The following is a 22030-nucleotide window of genomic DNA, read 5'->3' as shown; positions in this document are numbered from 1 at the left end:
CCATCCCCACACTATCTTTCTGGCCTTCTCATTCTGCCCTACATATATATGCTGCAGTCAAAATGTGGGCTCTCTGGGCCAAGATATAGCTCAGTGGTAGACTGCTGGGATGAGTGAAGCCTTGGGTTTGATTTTGTTAGCCCCTAGTCTCTGCCTTGAGACAGACTAAACACTGGGAATATAAAGAATTATAAATCACAACTATTTATAGGATTCATATAACCTCATGGGAGAAGGCAGACATACAAACAATGATGACAATTTTATGACTTTTCTGTTGAATATTTTTTCCTCCAAAGATGGCCAACAAGTAGAATCTTTCATATAATGATGGTTTTGGAGACCAAGACCAGTATTTTTGTGTTCATCTTTGTTATTACTCAAAGTAAACCTTTCTTTTAATGAATCATAATTGTATTTTACTGAATATACTAAAAACCATAAGTTCTATAACAACTAGTTATTCTAGTAATTGATTACACTAATGACAAATCTCTCATTCATTCCTTCCCACACATCTGTATGCTTCCTAGTCTCAGTGTGTCATGTTACTATCCTCAGGGTAGACTGTTCTTTAAACAAATCTTTCAGCCCAGATTTCATTCCTTCTGCCTAGAATACTGTTTTAACAAATTTACAAAAAAATACTTTGTAAAAATTACCTTATGCAAGTTTTCTCAACTTCTAAACAACATGATATACATGATAATTATTTTTGTTCCTGTTTTACTTTACTCCCTAACCATAAGCTATCTGAGGACAACAACCATATTCCACTCAAGTGTCCTGTAAGGCATAGTGTACAGAAAATGCTAAATAAATATTTGCTGAGCTGACAGAATCCAACTGATTGAGCTATAAGCAAAAGTAATGTTTTCACACTGCTTATGAAAAATAAGTCAAACATTGGAGGAATAGTAAAGAAGTTTTATTAAATGATGAAAAACTAAAGTGATAAGAAGTATGGATAGTAAACAATAATCATTAAGTTCTACTGGAATTCTACATTTTTTCTTTTCACTTTTAAGCCAAAAAACATAAAATTATAGACTATTAGCTAGGTGCTTGTTGTTCCTTCAACAAAACTGCATAGTTTAGCAGCTGCACAACATTAAATATCTACATTTCTGAAAAACCCTGAAAGTTGAATTTTTCCGTTGACTTGAAAGGCTAATGTGATCACCTGCACTGGTCAGATTCAGAGTTTCTTTTTCCTTTTCTGCCACCCTGTAAAGAAAAATAGAGCAAAGTACTTAGGAAACACCATTTTGAGGCCATTTTCATTTAAAGAATATGAGTCCAAAGCCATTTTTAAACAGGAAAATGAAGCATTTTCTTCTTGAATTTGTTATAAATGAGTGCACATACAACTCAATTTTTATATGGTTATGTTAATAAATGTTTAAAATAGGTTGTAGAAAATAGTTCAAATAGTTCTACATGAATTTCTCTAGGCTTAATTTCTAAGGTCACAAGTACCTTAATTTTTAGAACTCATTTTGATTGTCCCAGAGTAGAAAACAGTTTTTGATCAATATCAAAATGAACCACACACTTAATCTGTTCCATATGAACAGCAAATTTATTAATTCAGTTCATTACTTTCTGGGTAATTCAATTCATAATTCAAGTTCTGTCTAGTATTGTTCATATTAAATAGTATTAGAAACCTGACTGTTTATCAGTAGACTGGAAAGTAGGCTATGCTATTCATATTGCTTTATGGCATATATAAATCTGTACTTATTTGGTTGCATATGAAACACCATTTATGGTGTTTGACATGAGTCAAGAAAAGAGGATGGTATCTTAAAAGACAAGAAGTTTACATACAAGTTTACGTATGCACAGAAGTTACATACTTTTTCTGCTTTATTCTAATTTAAAAAGCAAATACTATAGAAATTTGGAAAAGATAAAGACACAAAGAAAATAAACATCATCCATAACTACATATTCTATTCATCAATCATAAATAATGGTTTGACAGGTTTACCTAATAATAGTTTTATATTTTTTCCCGTTTTTAAACTATGGCAATGGTACTCAAACTTGGTCATAAAACTCAACTAAGTAGGAATCTTTAAAAAATTCTGATGTCCAGGCTTTGTTCCAGACCTATTTAATTGGATTATAATCTGCAATTCAAAACATTTCCACGAAACTCTGATGATCACCCAAGTTTGGGAGCTGCTTGTCTGTGGAAGTACATTTATAAAAGCAGTGGTCCTACCAGGGGTGTATCAAGCCCAGACTCATTTGTAACTGATGGCATTCTTCTTTATTTCTTTCACCTTTTTCCTGCCTATAGCTTCTCTCTTGGGGTCAAAACATTTTTACATCTAAAAAATACACAAGAACACCCCAAGTATAGGAAAGTTATTCTTTACTCCTGATCACAAAAATTCTGCAAAGATTTATTCATAGCAAAATAGCATAAAGATTTTGTTTGGGACATGAGATGTGTAATGACATTTTTAAAAGGTGTATTTCCTGTTAGCAGAAAAATAAAAATGAATTTGGAAAAAATTTTCTTTGAAACATTCACAGTGGAACTGTCAATTCCTGTCTCATTGCTGGGTAGCTTGTACAACTGGTGGTACATGCATGACTGTCCCACTGGGCAACTGCCTGATGGGTTGTCCCATGCCGCCCAATGGGACAGTCATGCATGCTGCACCAGTGGCTCAAGCTGGAGGGAATGTGTTAAAGTAGATAACCAATATTCACAGCTACCATTATTATGCAGCTTAAAATTCTTACCATGCTTCTCAATGAGATTTTTTTTAAAAACTCAAAAGTAGTACATAAAGATCCTTTCCAAAGTTTCCAGGCAAAGAGAATTCTCGTTCCCCAACTAATTCACAAAGCTCACACTAAACTACTTTTATGTTCTCTGTGCCACCAGTGTGGCTTAAGAGCTTTTTTGATTGTGGTTTCACATTAATTAATTAATGAATTTCATGATTTGGGCACATACACCTACACATACAAATATATGTGTATATGCACACACAAACATGTATATTAGAACAAAGTACTGATTTTTTTGCTTCATTCAGAAACAATGCTGAGTTCAATCTATAAATACAAAAAAATATGATAAATTAGAAAATAACTTTTTTTAAATATTGGGGATTGATCCCAGAGCCTTTTTGCTCAGCTACATTTGCAGCCTTCTTTATCTTTTATTTTGAAAGAGGGTCTAAGTTGCACAGTCTGGGCTAGAATTTGCAATCCTGCTGCCTTAGCCTCTCAGAGTGCTATGACTACAGGCATGTGCCACCACGCCCAGCTAAAACCATTATTTTGCAATCCCCAAAATAATATCTAATAAGTATCACTGATGGGTACAATGACTAAATGAAACAGATACATAAAATGAAAGCATCACCCCACATATTATTAAATATAAAAGGGAAAAGACATCTTCACATGGAGATATCTAGGAGACATCACTGTACCTAAGCAATCAAACTTATGATATAATGGGACAAATGCCATTATGTGCTTTCTCCCAAAATGAGTCAACCACATCTGCTGTTTGGTTCTAAGAATTTTCCTGAATTATTTTAGTATTGCTGTATGTACTAATACCAAGAATAATCTTTTCTAAAATGTAAATTATATGACCAATAACAAAATTATTAATATACTTTGTGGATAAAAGTTGGCTTAAGAATAATAGTACATTTATATTCATATAGTATCTATTCCAAATGTACTGTTTGTGACAAAATCCTTAAAATGGTAAAAGCATACCTGGTATTTGGCTAATTCTGCTTGTAATACTTTCACTTTAGATCTTTCTTGTTCTAATGCAGCATGAAGTGAAGTCACCTAAAACCAAATATTCAATAAGAAAACAATTTTGTATGTGTGCTTTTTGGCAATACAGCAATTCTTAACACTTATTCATAGTGATAAAATTTGATGGATAAACTAGTATCAGAGTAGAAATCGTCCCTATAATTTCTATTAGATATTATACATAGCTATACATTAAAGATATCTAGGATGAGCTCATTGTCCTAAGAGAAAACAGAATAAATCAAGGATAGAAAAAAATCAAGCCTAGTAACAAGGTACGTGCTATTTGCTTTTTCTCTCTTTATGTTTATAGTCCATCTAAAATACCACTGTATCTTTTTCCATTTTTCAGGATATATCTACTTACCTTAATTCAAGTTTACATAGACTCTTCATTTATTTGCTATTACATAGTAATAAAATATTTCTATATATTTCTATCACCACCTTGCAATGCTGATGGACTGTGTTATTATTTTTTAATCTTTCCTTCATTGGGTTCTTTGTAGGTTTGAGGTTTTACTTCCTTTTTTCTTTTACTTTCTTTTTTTTCCCCTTGCAAATTTCACGTCCTTATTCTTCTTTTATTTCCTCTATTTTGCTGTTTATCACTTTTCTTCTTTGTTCTTTCCCATGACTGTACTCTGTTTCCTTTTACTCCTCAACAGGACCGTCTATCTCACTTCTCTCTCCACCTTCTCATATCCTATTGATTAATTTCTCAAGTTTTGCTTTTTTTCATTCTCTAGTTCCCCACTCCCTCTACCTTTACTATTTTACTAGTACAACTACTAAGTTTTATCAATCTTTAGATAGCTAGTTAACTTCACACTACTGCTATCAAATACTGTTCAACTGTTAGTAGAGGTTAAGTTATTCCATTTAGGAGATGTTTACTGTAGAACAATAGTAGGTCAATATTAGTTTGGCTTCATGTTCATACTATAATTATAGATCTTTCTTCTACGGCAAAGGGTGGTACATTATTGGTCCTTAGGGTTTGTCAATATTCAGTTTGACAGTATCATTATAATTTTATTACTACAGCAAAGATGACATAGCTGTTGCTATTAACTGGTTTTCTTGGGGTGCTCATATTTGGATTGCCTTAGGGTCATTACTATTGCTCATTCCTGGAAAATGTTAGTGGGGCAAATACACTGCAACCTCCCATTCCAAGTGAACAGAGACACAAAAGCCAATAGCGAGCCATGCCCAGAGAAGAGCACTGAAAAGTAGACATTAATTAAAGAAGTCTCTATACTAAAAACAAGGATTTTAACTACAATCAACCCAGAAGCCTCAATACCAACAAACAAAAAAAAACCAAAAATATAAACCTGAGAAGATAAGCAAACATAATGACTCCAGAAACTGATTTATGGGGCACTGAAGGAGTGTAAACTAAAAGCCACACACCTGAATTATTTGAAATGATATCAGAGAGATAACAAGACAAATCAATAAGGCATTTGGCAAGCTTGCAAAAGATACAAGTAAACAGATATTGGGCCAAATAAACAAAATGGCCACCAAGTGTATATATGACACTAACAAAAAGCTAGCAGAACTAAACAAAATGATGCAAAACATGAATGACCACCAAAGAATCAAAGAGTCCATAAAAAGGATCCAAATAGAAATTCAGGAGATTAAAAATTCTATTGAAACTATGGGTAGCAGGTCACTATGGTGACCACAGTGAAGACATGGAAGTGAGGGCAGAGTGTCAGAACTAGAAGACAAGGCTATTATTGGTGACTAATTAATGAGAGACACCTTAACAAGCACAAGAGATCATGAAGAGTGGAACCAACAGCTCCTAGATGATGCAAAGAAGACTAATGTAAGATTACCTAAGACAATCTAAGATTATAAAAATGGAAACAAAAGAGACCTAGAATAGCAAAAAGGATCCTGGGTAACAAGAGCAAAGTGGCAGGCATCATAATCTTCTTCAAGTCATATTACAAAGCTACAGTGATAAAAACAGCATGGTACTAGCACAAAAACACATGAGGATCTACAGAACAGAATAGAAGATGCAGAAACAACTCCAAGCATATTCAATTATTGATCTTTGACAAATGGGCCAAAAACTTTTACTGGAGGAAAGACAGTAAATAATAATAAATGGTGTAGGGCAAACTGGCTATCCACATGCAGAAGATTGAATCTAGACCCATATGTTTTACCATATACTAAACTAAAATCAAAATGGATCAGTGAACCAAATGTTCAAGCAAAAACCTGCTGGAAGATAAAATAGGTGAAACTCTTAAAAGTCATAGGTATAGTCAAGGACCTTCTAAATAGAACCTCAGTTGCACAGGAAACAGTATAGACATTCCTACTTGGACTGAGTTATGTTCCTATGTCTAGGTCTTTAAATGAACTGACTGCAAATGAACTACATATAGTATGTGTATTACAATATTCAGAACAAAGAAATAGTCAAAGAAAACTCCAACTTGAAGACTTTATTTGATTAACTCTTACATGCAGTACTATAATCTATAATGTATAATAGAACATAAATCTGTGGTACTGTACAGTATAATCAGCAAAAGTTACAGTATAGTATAAGGTATACTATACAAAAATACATTAAAATACACTGAGGCTGAATAAGCAAAATGCACAAAACCATACCCCCAAAAACCACAAAACACAAAAAATGGTCATAAAAGTCTAAACAGCAACTAGGATCAGATCAAGTTAAAAAGTTAAAAAGCTTCTACACAGCAAAACAGTCAACAGAGTAAGAAGACAACCTATGGAATGGGAAAAATTGTTCCCAGCTATTCCTCAGAGACCTAAGACCCAGAAAATATAAAGAACTTAAAGAACATTACATTCCCCAAAATAAAACATCCAAGCAAAAACGAGCAAGTGAAATGAAGAGATGCTTCACAGAAATACATAAAGTAATGCATAATAACTGCTCATCATTAGAGAAGTGCAAGTTAAAAGAATATCCAGAGTCCATTTAACTCCAGAAAGAATGAACATTTTTAATAAATCAAATAATTACAAAATGCTAGCGAGGCTACAGTGATGATGGAACCCTTCTACACTGTTGGTGGGAATGTAAACTAGTACAACCACTGTGGAAACCAATATTGGAGATTCCTCAAAAAAACTAAAAATAGAAATTCTATTTGACTCAGCTATTCTCCTAGGCATCTCTCTGAAAGAGTTATAAACATATTACAGTGATACATGCATACCCATGTTTATAGCTGCACAATTCACAATAGGTAAATCTTGGAAACAACCTATATTCCAAGTAACAGATGAATGGATAAAGAAAATGGGCTCTTTACACACAACAGAGTACTACTCTGCCATAAGGAAGTATAAGGTTGAATCATTTGTAGGACAATGGATGTACCGTGAGACTATAATGTTAAATGAGGCATAAGGGGTCATAAGACTAACTTTGGCATCAAGGTGCATAAACGTGGATTTCATTTCACCATGAGAAATACTCTTTAGACTATTTCTTTTTTTTTTTTTTTTTGGTACTGGAAATCGAACTCAGGACCTTGTACTTGCCAGGCAGGCACTTATGCCACTGAGTTAAATCCCGTGCCCTTTTAGACTATTTCTATTGAAGAATTATTGATTTTAATTTTATAAGTTTATTATATTATCAGTGAGTACTTAACAGGAAAAAAAATCACAAAAAGATTGAATTTTTAATATTTACTGTTTATAAAAAAGTATCAAAATTTTCAACTTCAACTGATTTTGTGAACAAAGTCTAAAAAAAGAACATCAAAATAAATTTCTATATGAATTACAATGAAAATACCATTAGCCCCCTACAAAAAAATAATCCTTACTTCAATTATGACCTAAAGCTGCACATGTAACCACAGCATGTTCTATGCACACACCTCACTTATACTGATAGCACGCTATGTTTTGTTTTCCTGTAGGGCACAGTTGACGTCTTTTTTATTTTCCTGTTGTAGTACGTTTTTTTTTTTTTTTTGGTTTTTCTCTGGTACCGGGAACCGAACTCACGACCTTGTGCTTGCCAGGCAGGCGCTTTTGCCGCTGAGCTAAATCCCCAGCCCCTGTAGTACGTTTTTGTGATGCTGTGTCTATCTGCTTACCTGTCAGCTCACCAGTGTGCTCCACAATTTTTTGGCATAGTTTCCTGGGCACAAACATTTTGTTTTTCCTCTGCTGTAAATGATCTCTTATGAGCTCCAGTCCCAATCCTCTAAGAAAATTTCTCCATGATATTTTGCACTTATTAATTTCTTTGTAAGCTATCAAAACTATTTATGCCATATGTTTAGGCTCAAGTAAAACATAACCACTGGCTAATACTTTGTGTTTTGAGTGACATCATAGCTGCTGCATAACTTATCAACAGCATCTACTCTACCTTTGGTTTTGTTGTTTGAAGTTTCCATCTCAAGCTTCCATTTTGTCAAGGTTTCCCTATCACTACTTCCATTATGGTGAGATGTTGACATCAGCAGTACCAGTTTGCTTTTCTTTAACCTACAGCAAGCTAATGTTACATCTTTATGAAATCCAAAGACTGTATTATACAATTCTGTTTTGAAATTGCAACATTTCACTTGGAATTTCTGCTTTGTTCCTGAGTACAGTTCCTTGTGCTCTGTTAGCAAATGTAACATCAATTGGAAACCGGTAAACTGACTGTTGAATGTCACAATCTGATTAATTAGGGATATGGGAGCAACAAATCTGTTCCCAACATCATTTGGTTTATTACTATTTGAATAAGGACCTGATGGCTGAGTTCCAGGATAAATGTCTAAATTGAAAGAATAATAAGTCTTCATATCTACAAAGGCATAAATTCTTATGCCATATTTTGACCCATTGCTTTTCTTTTTTTTTTTTTTTTTGGTACTAGGAATCAAACTCAGGACTCTGCACCTGCCAGGCAAGCACTTATGCTACTGAGCTAAATCCCCAGGTCCCACTGCTTTTCTGTAAGTCTTTTACATTCCTGCATCACATTAAGAAATCTGTGCTAAGTACAGCAGACCTATGAATGCTTTCAGTTCAGCTAGTGAGATGTCATAATAAGTACATTTTTGAATATGGCTATTGGTGCATAGGGAATATTTTACTTGCATTTCAGCCTTTGTGCATTTCACAGCATCTTGTAGTATTTCCTTTGTTACAATTTCCAACACTGAATGGCAGTGCTGGCACTCTGTCCAATAAATTTCACCCCTGCCAAGACCTTCACTATATTTTTGGATTTATTTCTAACATTGGATTGTTCCATTTGGTTGCATGGCCATTTCACAACATTTCGACTAGTCAAATATGTACTCACATTGCTGTTTTTTCGGTCATCTGAATCGAAGAGGTCTGCATTTCCTGTGCCTGTATCACTTGATTTTTGTTTCACTTCACTGTTTCAGGAACTTTGGCTCAAATGGGCAACCTCAAAGTCATCATCATCATCATTACACACCCACACCACTCTTCTGTTACGAAAGCATGTATTTTACCATAATAGGTTATCTTCATCACCCGTGCAGGAACAATCTGATGATTCACTTTTGATCATCAAAACTTGCAAATCTGGTTTTTCATGTACCATTGTACTGAATTGGGCTACTTCTACCAGGAAAATGAAAACTTTTTTTTTTTTAAAAACAAATCCTAGAGTGATGTGGGTCTAGTGGACCCTCTGTGATGTTCAAATAAACATACACAAAAACTGTTCCATGGAGCATAAAGGTGGGTACAAGTCCTGTTTTGCCACTTCTGAACATGTGCACACACCTTGCCACTGTCATACCAAGTGGGTAAACACATAGATTTCTCCCTCTGTTCCCCAGGGAAAGGTACTGAGACTCACAGCCACCTACTATTATGCTAAAGTACAAATTTACAGTAGAAAAGTAAGGGATGGATCCATTGGACCTAGCTTTATGTTGCTTGCATAATTATTAAATATCACATGGTTTCTCTCTTATGAGAGCTAAATAAATAAATAAATAAATACAGAACAAAATAAAAGATTGATGACAGGAAGCAGGAAGATACACTAGATGTTTTTAAAATACACAGGGCATCAGAGACAGAGGAAGGGGAGATGCAGGGGGAGGAAAAGGGTATGAAAAAAGCAATTCAAATGTGTTATAGAAATAAGCAATGCAAACATGCACAGCAAATACATACTAATACCAATTAGAAAAAGAAAAAAAGCCTGTCGTGTGTGTTCTGTAGTTTCTTACCTGTATAGTTAGCTCATTCTTGATACTTTGTGATTCATCAACTTGCAGAAGTATTTCTGCTTTATCTTTCACTGATAAAAAGGAAAACAGAAGTGTAGTCTTTTCAGTCACTCAAATATTTTAATAATACTTTAGTAAATCAAAAATATAAATGAAGCATAGTCAGAAAATGACTTCTTGTCTTAATGAATGAATGCACTTCTTTTGACCCTGTGTAGGCCTTATTTTTCACCAGTAAATTGTGATCATTATTATCACCACCAGCATTGTCTATTAGAATTTAAAATTTTTCTGTGTTAAAATATTAATTGCACAGATATAATGAATGTGCAATTTTTCCATCTACCTTAACCTGGAAAAGTATACAAGAAAGTTAAAATTTCACACAGAAAAAAGACTTTAAATCCTTTGACTAACCTTAAAATAAAATTTTAAAAAGAGTGTGGAATATTTTGTTGCTAAACTGCTGAAGTGAGCATACTAAAAAGACCAACAAAATTATTTTTCTCTGGCTTTTAATACCAATAAAGCACTGTTTGATGAATATTCTTCATATCATAGCTGAGTATATGACATCTGTGGTCTTCTAAAGTTATTCATTTCCCTCCTTGGGGAAAAGAGCTCTCTATTTTGGCCCCTATGTTTCCTACACTTTAGAAACAAACTAACTCTTCCCTTTGAAAAAAAGGTAGGAAAACAGGAAGAGGCAAAATTATAATAAAGTAGCAAAAGACAGAATGTTCAAAACAAGAAAAATGCTATCACCACAGGTATCAACTCACAATATTGCATTTATTTGCGTTATCTTAAAACATTTATTACTTCTTTGTGACAAGAATATTCAAAATCCTCTCTCACAGATTGTGAATTATATGATATAGTACTGTGTACTATAATCACCCTTGGGTGTTAACAGAAAAACACCAGAACTTATTTCTCTTACTTGGCTGTGACTCTGTATCCTTCCCATCTTTTTTTAATGAGTCACTGATAGTTATGACTATTACACATTTAACACCATTTTTCTCCCATCTTGCAGTTTTAACTGCATGATTTTGCAAAGGCAGATGTTTTGGGAACTATATATTGTATTTACATTGGAAGTGCTGGAATGTTATAGAAATTTTCATATATGCTTCTACACAAAATTCTTCTAGCTGGATACTGACAGTGTGGACTTCTGATACATAGTAAATCTGAATTTATTTTCTGTTCAACTGAACCTGATTTCTCCTTTTTACTCATGTTGTTTTTGTTTTGATGGAGGACTGAACCCAGGGTCTTACAGATCATATTGTCTTGACAACTGTTACTTTGTAAACTAAACTCAATTTTAGTTAGTTCTAATACCAACATCTTCACATCTGAAAAAACACTGTGATATATTTCATTTTCTTAACTCTTCATTGTGTGTTTCATAATTTTTTAAGTGCTATACAATATTCACAGGCACTGGGGTTTCTTTGGCATTTATTAAGAGATAAAACTATAATATTTAATAATGCTTAATATGTCTATATGTCTGTTCAGGAAATTTTTTCATTTATTCACGTTTTTTTGGAGACAGGTCTCTCTATGCAGTTTAGGCTGGCCTTTAATTCAGTATATAGTCCAGGTTGGTCTCGAACTCAGGGTGATCCTCCTACCTCAGTGTCCCAAGTGCTGGGATTAGAAGTATGTGCCACCACACTTGGCATTTTTTTGGTCATTTATTCACGTTTTAATCAACATCTATTTTATTATTTTCCTTGCATAAATTTTGTATTAAAATTAATATATTTTGCCTTCTCTTTTATGAATATTTTCACAGAACCTTCAAGGTGAGTGCCACTAGGTACATATTCAGGAATGCAGCAATTGGAAGGTTTTCATATAGCATCAACTTTACTAACTTATCATCTCTAATCATTTATTGGATTGATTTTCTTGGCTTATTGCTGGTTATCTTTTGCCAAAAATTTAGAAAAGCTGTAAAAGTGAGAATAGCAATTGGGAAAGGAAGCACCAAGAAAAACCTGAAGTAATCACAGGCTTCCTTCTCCACTAATTAAAAGCCAAATCCTAAGCAAATATTTGGATTGCTTTTCTCTAAATAGTCCAGTAATTTACAAGAATTGAAGTTTCAATGGTATATCTCACTGGAATAGTTGAAAATATATTTAAAATTAAGGTGAAGTGTAACTTATAATGTCAGCAACTAACCAGATTATATCACTCTGGGAAACCTTTTTATTTTGTTGAGTTCATACATTTCTTGAAAAATTATTTTCAGATATTGTTTCTGATAAACTTCAATTTGAAAAACAGATGATCACTTACTTTCGCCTTCTTGAAGCATTTTCAATAACTGTGCATTTCTTGCCTTTACTTCTTTATACTTTGCCTAACAGTCAAAGAAAAAATATTCAATTTTTTAAAAGTAAATGACAGTTCAAAAATAAATGATTTAATGTCAATTTATCAAGTAATGAATTCTAGGCTTGCTCAAGGATAAATTACTTTTGGGAGAAACAGAATGGGGGAAATGTAACTGGCACTGTATTACTTAAATCTGATACAATAATAGAAATTAATATTATAGGTGATCAAAAATTAAAGAAAGATAGAAGTCAGGATAATACTTAATTTTCCTAAAGTCTTCCTCTTTTCCTCCCCAAATGAAACCCTTAGCAATTTAAAATAATTTAGATTCAAACTAAAATAAAAATGACTGTTCTACACCAGTATTGTCCATTAATATAGCAGAACTCTCCATCTATTCCGTATCTGCCACTGTCCAATATGTGGCTACTGAACATCAGAACTGTGGCTAGTGTGACTGAGAAAATGCATGGGAGCAGGAATTTACTAGGGATTGAATCCAGGGCCTCATGTATTCTGGACAAGCACTCTACCACTGAGCTGCACTCTCACACCAAAAAAAAGGAATTTCTAATTTTATTTAACCTTAATTTAAATTCTGAGATGGATGCCTTTTTCTTTCTTTGTCTTTCTTTCTTTTTCTTTCTCTCTCTCTCTCTCTCTCTCTCTCTCTCTCTCTCTCTCTCTTTTCCTCTCTCTCTCTCTCTCTCTTTCTCTCTCTTTTCTTTCCTTCCTTCTTTCCTTCTTTTCTTGCAGTACTGGAGAACAACCCAGGACCTTTGCACTAAACTGTATCCCCAGCTCTTTTTATTTTTTATTTTGAGACAGGGTCTTGCTAGGTTGCTAGACTGTCCAGGCTTGTCTCGAACTTCTGATCTTTCCTGCCTTAGGTTCCCAAAACATTGGGATTATAGGCATATGCCACCACATCTGGCAAGGTTATTAAATTTTATAGTGTAGTTTTAAACCTCTTCAGTTAAGGTTTAACTAATCCCGTTACTTTACCAATTAATTATTGTTATAGTAATTTTTGGCTGCCATGAATTAGTAGTTTACTGAAATATCTTTGAACTTTTTTTAAAGTTTCTTTTTCCAAATAGCATAGCTCTTACACTACATAAGTGATACAATTACATATTTATGAACAAGAGGAATTGTGCTCCCACATTAAGATTCACATTCTAAGCAATTTTAGCCTACACTACTTTATTCAACATATCTTACAACAACCTCTAAATAACCAATGGAATTAATAAATTGATAATTAGAGAAATCCATACTTTATTATAGAAAAATAAAAGCATAAAGAAAACATATTGGTGTATAAACCTGTCATTTCTTCTTTTGACATATACATAGTTATGTACACAAGTTACCAGGTTAAAATTTTTTGTTTTATTCATTTTTTTTGTGGTATTAGGATTGAATCCAAGGCCTTATGGATGTGACCTAAGTATTCTATCACTGGGCTATACCTTTAACCCACAAATTTTTTCATTAACAAATTTTTTTCTGTGCTGGGAATCAAACTCAAGGCCTCATGCATGCTAGGCAAATGCTCTACCAGTGAGCTAATTCAAGCCCCTAAAGATATTTTAAGTACTATAAAGTCAGTTTTTACTATACAGTGCTCTATCCACTAAATTACTGAAGATAAATCAATAATGTTTATGGAGTAATACTCCCGTCAATACAGTGAATCAAAGTATAAGGGGAGTGGGACTTTTTTTTTTCCCCCTCTGTGTGGTCCTGCAGATCAAACTTGGGTATCTCTACAACTGAACTATACTCCTAGCCCTTATTACTTTTTATTTTGAGACAGGATCTCATTAAGTTGCCCAGAGAGGACTCAAACTTGTGATCTTCCTACCTCAGCCTCCCAAGTGCTGGGTTCATAGGCCTGCACCACGGCTCCCAGGTAGGACTTCTGAGAAGCTTAAAAATAATAAGGGAAAGGATGGAAGTATTGGCACATGCCTGTTGTCCCAGCTAGTATGAAAGGCTGAGGGTGGAGGATCACTTGAGCCTGTGAATTCAAGGCCAGCCTGGGCATATTAGAAAAAAAAGAAAAAAGGTACAAGAAGAAAGAAGAAAGAAAGAAAAAAGGAGGAGGAGGAGGAAGAAGAGGAAGAAGAAGAAAAGAAGAGGAAGAAGAGGAGGAGAAGAAAACAAGGAAGACAAGTCAGACGGAAACAATGTGAGAGGGAAAACACATATTCAACTACAGTTATATTCACTATGAACATGGAACTATACTATGAAATTTCCAGTGTTAAACCTGGAACCTATGCTAATATCTTAAAAAACTCTCTCTAGCTGAAGCCTTTTGTCCAAGGTCTAGGTCACTATTCATGCAGGCACCTCTTATGCAAGTTTTAGGCTCTAAAATCAGCTCATAGAGCAAATGTGCAAACTTACCTGTGACAATCCCCTAAACTGCTTATTTAAAAAAGCATATACAGTTTTATATATACAATCCTAAACAGTAACTATATCTACAAAAATAGAAATATATAAAATGCTAGTAACAAGCAGTTTATAACAAACACATATGAAATATATAATGCCCTTACTGGTATTTTGGATTTCATAAAAAAGAGACCATATAAAGTTCAATGAACATATGTTGGGATTCTGCTGTGTCCAACTGTATCCTAAGAATGTAAGTGTGCAAGTAACACAGCCACTTCAAATTCAGCATGTCCAAAATGAAATCTATTAGTTTCTATTATCCAAACCAGTTCAACTCAATATTTACTCTTTGTTTCACTGAACTATCTTCACCCAGGTCTCAGCTACAGGCACTATTGTCCCATAAAGCAATTCTCAAGTCACTTCATTTCTAAAAACTTTTACTATCCAAATACTTTCTACTTCTGATCCCAAGAAAGATCTCTAATTTTACCTTTTAGGGACAGCTTCCCTTTTCTCTAAATGCCAGCTATAATGTTCTTACCATTCCCATGCCTTTCTACATGCTGTTCTCCCTACCCGGAAAAAACATTTTTTTCTGTGAAATCTTCACCAATTTTCAGTGGCAGCAGCTTATTTATTCCTTTCTCCGTCCCTTAGCAATACTCTGTCAAATCTTAATTTTAATTCCTACACTGTATTGTAATTATTTACATGTTTATCTCATCTATACCTCACCTTTACATCCCCTGTGTATAAAAATGAAGGAAAAATAGAAATTAAAAGCTAAGGGGCTGGGGATATAGGTCAGTGGCATAAGTGCCTGCCTGGCAAGCGCAAGGTTCTGAGTTTGATTCCTGGTACCAGAAAAAAAAAAAAAAAGAAAGAAATTAACAGCTAAAGAAGATGGGTACATGCAGCCCGAACAGGATTTGGCAGGTATGATTTTTTAAAGGCATGAATATAGAAGGAAGGAGCTAAAACTTGATTTACTTTTTTCACTTTTACATGTGCCCAGAAAAGTACTGGGTATACTATGAACGTTAAATCAATAATGGTTGAATAAATTGACATTAGTAAAAATAATATTTGAGATGAATAAAGAGATTTTTCTAAAACCTAAGGTAAGAACTAAGAGTAATAAATTTATGGTTGAAAATACAGTAAATTATATACATAAGTGTCAGTGGAGATGTGGAGAAATTGGAACCCTTGTTCACTGCTGCTGAGAATATAAAATGTATAGTTGCTCTGGAAAAATGTGATAGTTTCTCAACAAGTTAAACAGAATTATTACATGATCTGGTCATTCCATTAAGTATATGCCACCAAAATATTGAAAGCAGGGAATTTAATACTTATATACCAATAGGCAAAATGCAGTACATACATATAGTGGAATATATTGACCTATAAAAAGGATTAAAATTCTGATATATGCTATAATATGGATGACCCTTGAGAACACAAAGGTAACTGACATAAGCCAGGCACAAAAGGACAGAAAGTGTTTGATTCTACCTATGTGAGTTACCTAGAATAGGCAAATTCATGGAGATGAACGATTACAAGGACTAGGGAGTTGTTTAGTGGATAGAGTTTTTGTTTGGACTGATAAGAAAGTTTTGGAAATGGTGGTGATGGTGCATGACAATGTTAAGGTACTTAAGCCACTGAATTGTACATGTAAATGCTTATGTGATATATATTTCACAACAATAAAAATTGTATTACTCAGACTTTAAATCACTAATCAGTTAAAATTAATCAGAATGGCTATTTCTAGCGACTGAACATTAAATGCATCTTATATAATAAAAACAGAAAATGGCAAATGTATAGAATTATTATCCTTTATAGGAGTAGGTGGATACATACCTCCCACTGAGTGATCACATTTTTTAGCTTTTGGATTTCAGCATCTTTCCTTTCAAGTTCCAATTTTAGTCTTTCAATTCTTCCGTCTTTAAGAACCACTTCCTGAAAAACAGAAAAATGCTACTTAGGACTCAGACTGTTCTGTCAATCTTAGTTTACCACGGTCCTTTGTGAAACGTTTAGGAAAAAAGAATCTGATTTAAATTAATTTTTTAGGCAACCATAAACTACTGATTACATTTCCACTTTGGCTCAATTATGTAAGTTTAATTATGTACAGTTATAAGATTTTTCCGACTAATAAGAAAATAAGATTCTTGTGACTAATCTCAAACTATGAACATATAGTAGAGCAATACCAGAATTTTGAAATATTTCTATCCTAATAAGTGTAATAAAAGCATTCCATGACAAGTTGTTCTTAGGAGTCTGTCTAGAAAATTCCTGTCATCTTGCACCAGCTACCATAAATAAATTTAAATGTTAAAAAGTCACACCAAGGGCTGGAGATATATCTCAGTGAGCACTTGCCTGGCACGTGTGACGCCCTAGGTTTCTTTCCCAGTACCACACACACATACACACAAACACATACAAAAAAATCATACTTTTGTTGAGTACAACTTGTTCTATTTACCTAAAGAAGAATGTGGTAACATATTCCACAACCACTCGCTAAGTATCTAGTTGCTAGGTGAAGGCAACTACAGATTCTTGCCCTCATGGGACTTGTCTAGTAGAGGAGACAGATGTTACATAAACACTGCAATCAGAAACCAAAGTTTGAACAATCAGGAAGAAAGAGACCGGTGATCTGGTGCATAGTGAGGAGGAAGACAGTGCATTATGACTCTGGAAAAAGTGGTACAGACTTGATCTTGGAAAGCCTTCTAAGCCACAAGAACAGTCTGAATACTATTCTGAGTAAAACAGGAAACAGTGAAGAATTTTGAGCAGGACTGTTATACTTTCTTATGTCAGGCTTATATTTGCAAAGAATTCCTTTAGAGGTATGGAAAATGGATTGGAGTGGGAGTGTGACAGGTAGAAATACCCTTTAATTCCTACTGCAAGCCCTGGTCAGACAAGATTATGCCTTGGATAAGGATGTGGCAGTATGAAGGGAGAGAAGAGTATCCGAAAAATAATTTGGAGACAGAATCAATAGCATTTGGATGCAAGGTTGAATGTGGCAGGTAAGGAAGTCAGATACTGCAAGTTTCTACTTTACAGAATAAGGTGAATAGATCAAAATAAGAAGTACACCACTACTATGTTCAGGAATCTGATATCGAGAAATTTACCTCAAATATATTAGTGGGAAAGGAAAGTAAGAACATGTTTCCTGTGGATTTATCACACATAAAAACTCATCAATCTAAATGCCTAACAGTAGGACACAGGCTAAGTATAGATAGTAAAGTCATAAAATAGAAAAGTCAAAAAAATTATTATATAAAACAAAAAGAATTCACATAATTGCAAAATTATAATATATACAAATAAAAATTCTTCTGGGTATGGTGGTGCACACCTGCAATCCCAGCACTCAGCAGGCTGAGCCAGGAGGATCATTTTGAGTTTGAGACCCACCTGGGCTACAAAGTGAGCTCAAGCCCAGCCTGAACTGAATAGGAGGACCCTGTCTCAAAAAGATAAAAACAAAACAAAACAAAAAACCAAAAATTCTGAAAGACATACACCAGCATTTTAATTATAATTAAGATTTTGCTTTGTTTTAGTTTTTGCTTGTATTAAAACTGTCTTATATTGAGTGTACAATAATAGAATATAAGACTCTACTTTTGAAAAAAGCTGAAACCATATATGGTAAATATTTAAAAAAATCAGAGCGGCATACTGACACTGGGCAAGGTGATACAGGCCTGTTATCCCAGCCCTCAGGAGGCTGAGGCAGAAGATTGTTGAGAGTTTGAGGCCAACTTGGACAATGTAGCAAGATCCTAACTTAAAACAAATAAAAATCTAGATGAATATGAGTATTATCTTTAAATAGGGAAACTTAGAGGAGACAAAAAAGAATAAATTTGACTTGATGAAAAATCTTTAAAAATCATGTAATAAAAATCAGAAGGTAAATGAAAAGTGGGAAATTAGCTGTGATCAGTATGATAGGCATACAACCAATAAATATGAAAAATGTGCAACCTTGCTAGTAGGCAATGTTTTACCTGACTGGTATGTTTAAATTTTTTTTTCAGTATGGTTTAAGTGTAGGTAATGTCCCTATAAATGGAATTAATGTATAAAATTGAAAGGTGTGGCAATGTATGCCTATAGTCCCACCATTCTGTAAGGCTAATGCATGAGAATTCCAAGTTTGAGCCTACTCTAGGCAATTTAGTGACTTAAGGAGACTTTGCATCAATTTTTTTTTTGTGTGTGAAAAAGGATGAGGATATAGCTCAGTGAAAAGGCCGTGTATACCACAATCCTCTACTACACAGACACACACACACTGACCTGAAATGTTCATTATCTGTATTTAACTCAAAACAGTGATCCATTCAACTGTTTACATATAGAGAAGATAATATTATACACAGAAAAGTGGGAGCATATAAAAATATCAGTTTTCTCTAGATGAATGAGATAATGGGTCTTTTTTCCCTATTACATATGTAAATTTGGGTGTGATAATGGTATCCACCAACTTCATAGTTAACTATGAGAAAAAAAGGATATCATATAAATACTTAATACAAGGCCTGGTACATACACAGTATTTCTGTCCATCTATAAAAATATGTATCTCTCAAATACTTACTTCTGCCTTTATCATTTCTTCATTTTACTTAAAAGTTCCTAAACTATCTACAATAAGCATACTTTTCAAAACTCAAAGACAGGGCTGGGGATGTAGCTCAGTGGCATAAGTGCTTGCCTGGCAAGCCTGAGGTCATGAGTTCGACTCCTGGTACCAAAAAGAACCAAACAAACTCAGTCATGCTATTTTAATGTACACTTTTTCAATGAAGTCCTACATTTTAAAAATTATCTTTTACATAAAATATACTAAAATGAGGGTGAAAGAATGTGTAACATAGACTGTGCATTTAAGGTACTTGCAGTCTATTAAAAATGACAAGAAAGACTGCTGTGGAAATCTGGTATAGGAAAAGAAAAAGAAGGCGCCAAGATCATATCCAGGTTTTCTGTTTTCTGTGTTTGGGGCTGGACTGGAGCATGAAGAGAAAGCTTCAGGGAAGAGATGGCATGTGAAACAATCTAGAGACAAGCTGGCAAGAGCTCTGTATAGTAGGAGTTTGTGACAGGAGCGACCTGCCCTTGCTAGAAAAGTACATATACGAGAAGTTAATTAGAAGAGTCAATTCTGAGAATAATGCTTTCAAACTTGTCTGACAGTGACTCATGATAGAAATATTTTATATTCTAACCTAAAATACACATATATGCCATGCATACATGTTGTATATGTATATGGAGACACACAGGAAAAAATGTCGTAAAATATGTGTCATTCTGACACCCCACCAACACATACACTTTTCTTTGACTGGTACTAGGTACCAGTCCCTTTTCCTATTTTTTATTTTGAGATAGGATCTCACTAAGTTGCCCAGGCTGGCTTGAACTTGCAATTCTCCTGTCTCAGCTTCCCAGAGTGCTGGGATTATGGGCATGTGTAACCACACCTATCTCCTATCCCTTTTATTTCTGTAAGCTCTTGCAATAATTCATTCAATGAAACCAAATGCTTTGTTTAAAATGGTAGAATCAGGTTATTTTTTAGAACACCTGATAATTCCTGATGCACTGATGAAAAGTTTTTTCTCTGAGAAAGGAATGCAATGGGGGAGAAAAAGGAGGTAGATATAGAAAAAGAGGGGATTAGAAAATTGTTTAAATGGTCAATTTTCCCCCATTACATTCAATGACATGCAACAAAATTCTGTTTTTTCATTTAATGAATATTTTCTTTTATTCTCTTTTTCTTTTACTCTCTGTATCTCTAATATATTAAAATTTCCAATTCTGAAATCATTATGCCCATCATCTTCAAAAACTAATGCTAAATTGTTTTCTATAGTAGTTATACCAATTTATATCCCACTAGTAGAATGTTACTTCTGTATTTTTTCCTTATAATGAGCTATTTAACTCATCCATAGTCTGCACCTTTCTCCAGCTTTTCCTAAACACTGCGGAGAAATTAATATTAAAATTCTTCTCTGCTACACACCTTAAAAACTTCTTTATTGTCTACTGACTTATAAACCAGGCTTTGAACTCCTCCACAATCGTTTCCAATCTATTTATCAAATTTACACTGTATTCCTCTATGAACCTGTTTTAGTTAAACTGCTTTATATTTCACTGTCCCTGTATTTTTACTCTAGGTATTCTATTTTTTTTGTTTGTTTGTTTTTGTTTTTCTCCTGTACCGGGAACCAAACTCACGATACTCTAGGTATTCTAGTTTCCTCTTCTCCACCTCTATTTTCTTCTCAAAAGGCCATCTCTGATTCCCACTCCTGTGAATTACTACTGTGGTCTGTACTGATATATTATCTTTTGGACTTACTATTTTTTATTTGTGCAAGAATAATTACCTATTAAGTGCATACTATATACAACATGATCTGTAAACATTTTAAATCATAATTTTAAACTTTCCTAGTAACAGTACAGGGCAGACGAGTAACTGCATCCCAATGTAACAGTGTAAATTGTATAATAATAAATACTAACATATTTGTTTGATTTCAAAGTCTGTTCTTCATCAACTATACCACTCTATCACTTTGGTTTTACTATAAATTAATATCACTTAATCATTTAATTTATATACCTAACTGTTCTACAAAGGGAGTTGAGGCACTTAATGATTTGCTGAAATGTATTAATATCACACTTTCTCTCTAAAAATGATCTGAGATGGGTTAAACATAAGAAGATATGGACTACCAAGGAGAAAATCATAATCAGTGAAATATGTAAACCGTAAATGTTAGCATATAGTTTGGACAGTGCATCAAATTTGACAGCTAAGACTGAAAAAGGTTACATTTAATTCAATGTGAGAGTTAGAAATTCTTAAGTACCTCAGAGCAGCCTAGGCTTTCTTATTACTATGCTGAAAACAGATTTTCTTATGAAACGGTGTTATTCATAAACCAGTCAAATGCTGCATTAGAGTGAGTTCTGAAAGGTCTGACATCTCTTGTGTACCATATAACACCACACAGTAAATGTTTCATTTGTTGAATGACTAAAAAAAAGAGATAGGGGCTGGGGATTTAGCTCAGCAGCAAAAGCGCCTGCCTGGCAAGCGCAAGGTC

General features: G+C 34.0%; 1 protein-coding gene across 2 annotated transcripts in view; it reads right to left on the bottom strand.

Moving 5' to 3' along the window:
* Nucleotides 1-906: 906 nt before the first annotated feature.
* Nucleotides 907-22030, bottom strand: part of Gkap1 (G kinase anchoring protein 1) — a 73790-nt gene continuing 52666 nt past the window's right edge. For both annotated transcript variants that reach the window (XM_013515998.1, XM_005387958.2), the window contains 5 exons: nt 16707-16808; nt 12375-12438; nt 10056-10126; nt 3763-3840; nt 907-1227 (listed from right to left, as the gene is read on the bottom strand). In XM_013515998.1, coding sequence (XP_013371452.1) covers nt 1180-1227; nt 3763-3840; nt 10056-10126; nt 12375-12438; nt 16707-16808 — 363 coding nt within the window. In that variant the 3' untranslated portion in view covers nt 907-1179. The remainder of the gene's footprint in view (nt 1228-3762; nt 3841-10055; nt 10127-12374; nt 12439-16706; nt 16809-22030) is intronic.

The sequence above is a fragment of the Chinchilla lanigera genome, unplaced genomic scaffold, assembly GCF_000276665.1.
Source record: "Chinchilla lanigera isolate Chin_1 unplaced genomic scaffold, ChiLan1.0 scaffold00031, whole genome shotgun sequence".
Lineage (NCBI taxonomy): Eukaryota > Metazoa > Chordata > Mammalia > Rodentia > Chinchillidae > Chinchilla > Chinchilla lanigera.
The sequence above is the reverse complement of the archived record's forward strand: the minus strand, read 5'-3'. Positions and strand labels throughout refer to the sequence as shown.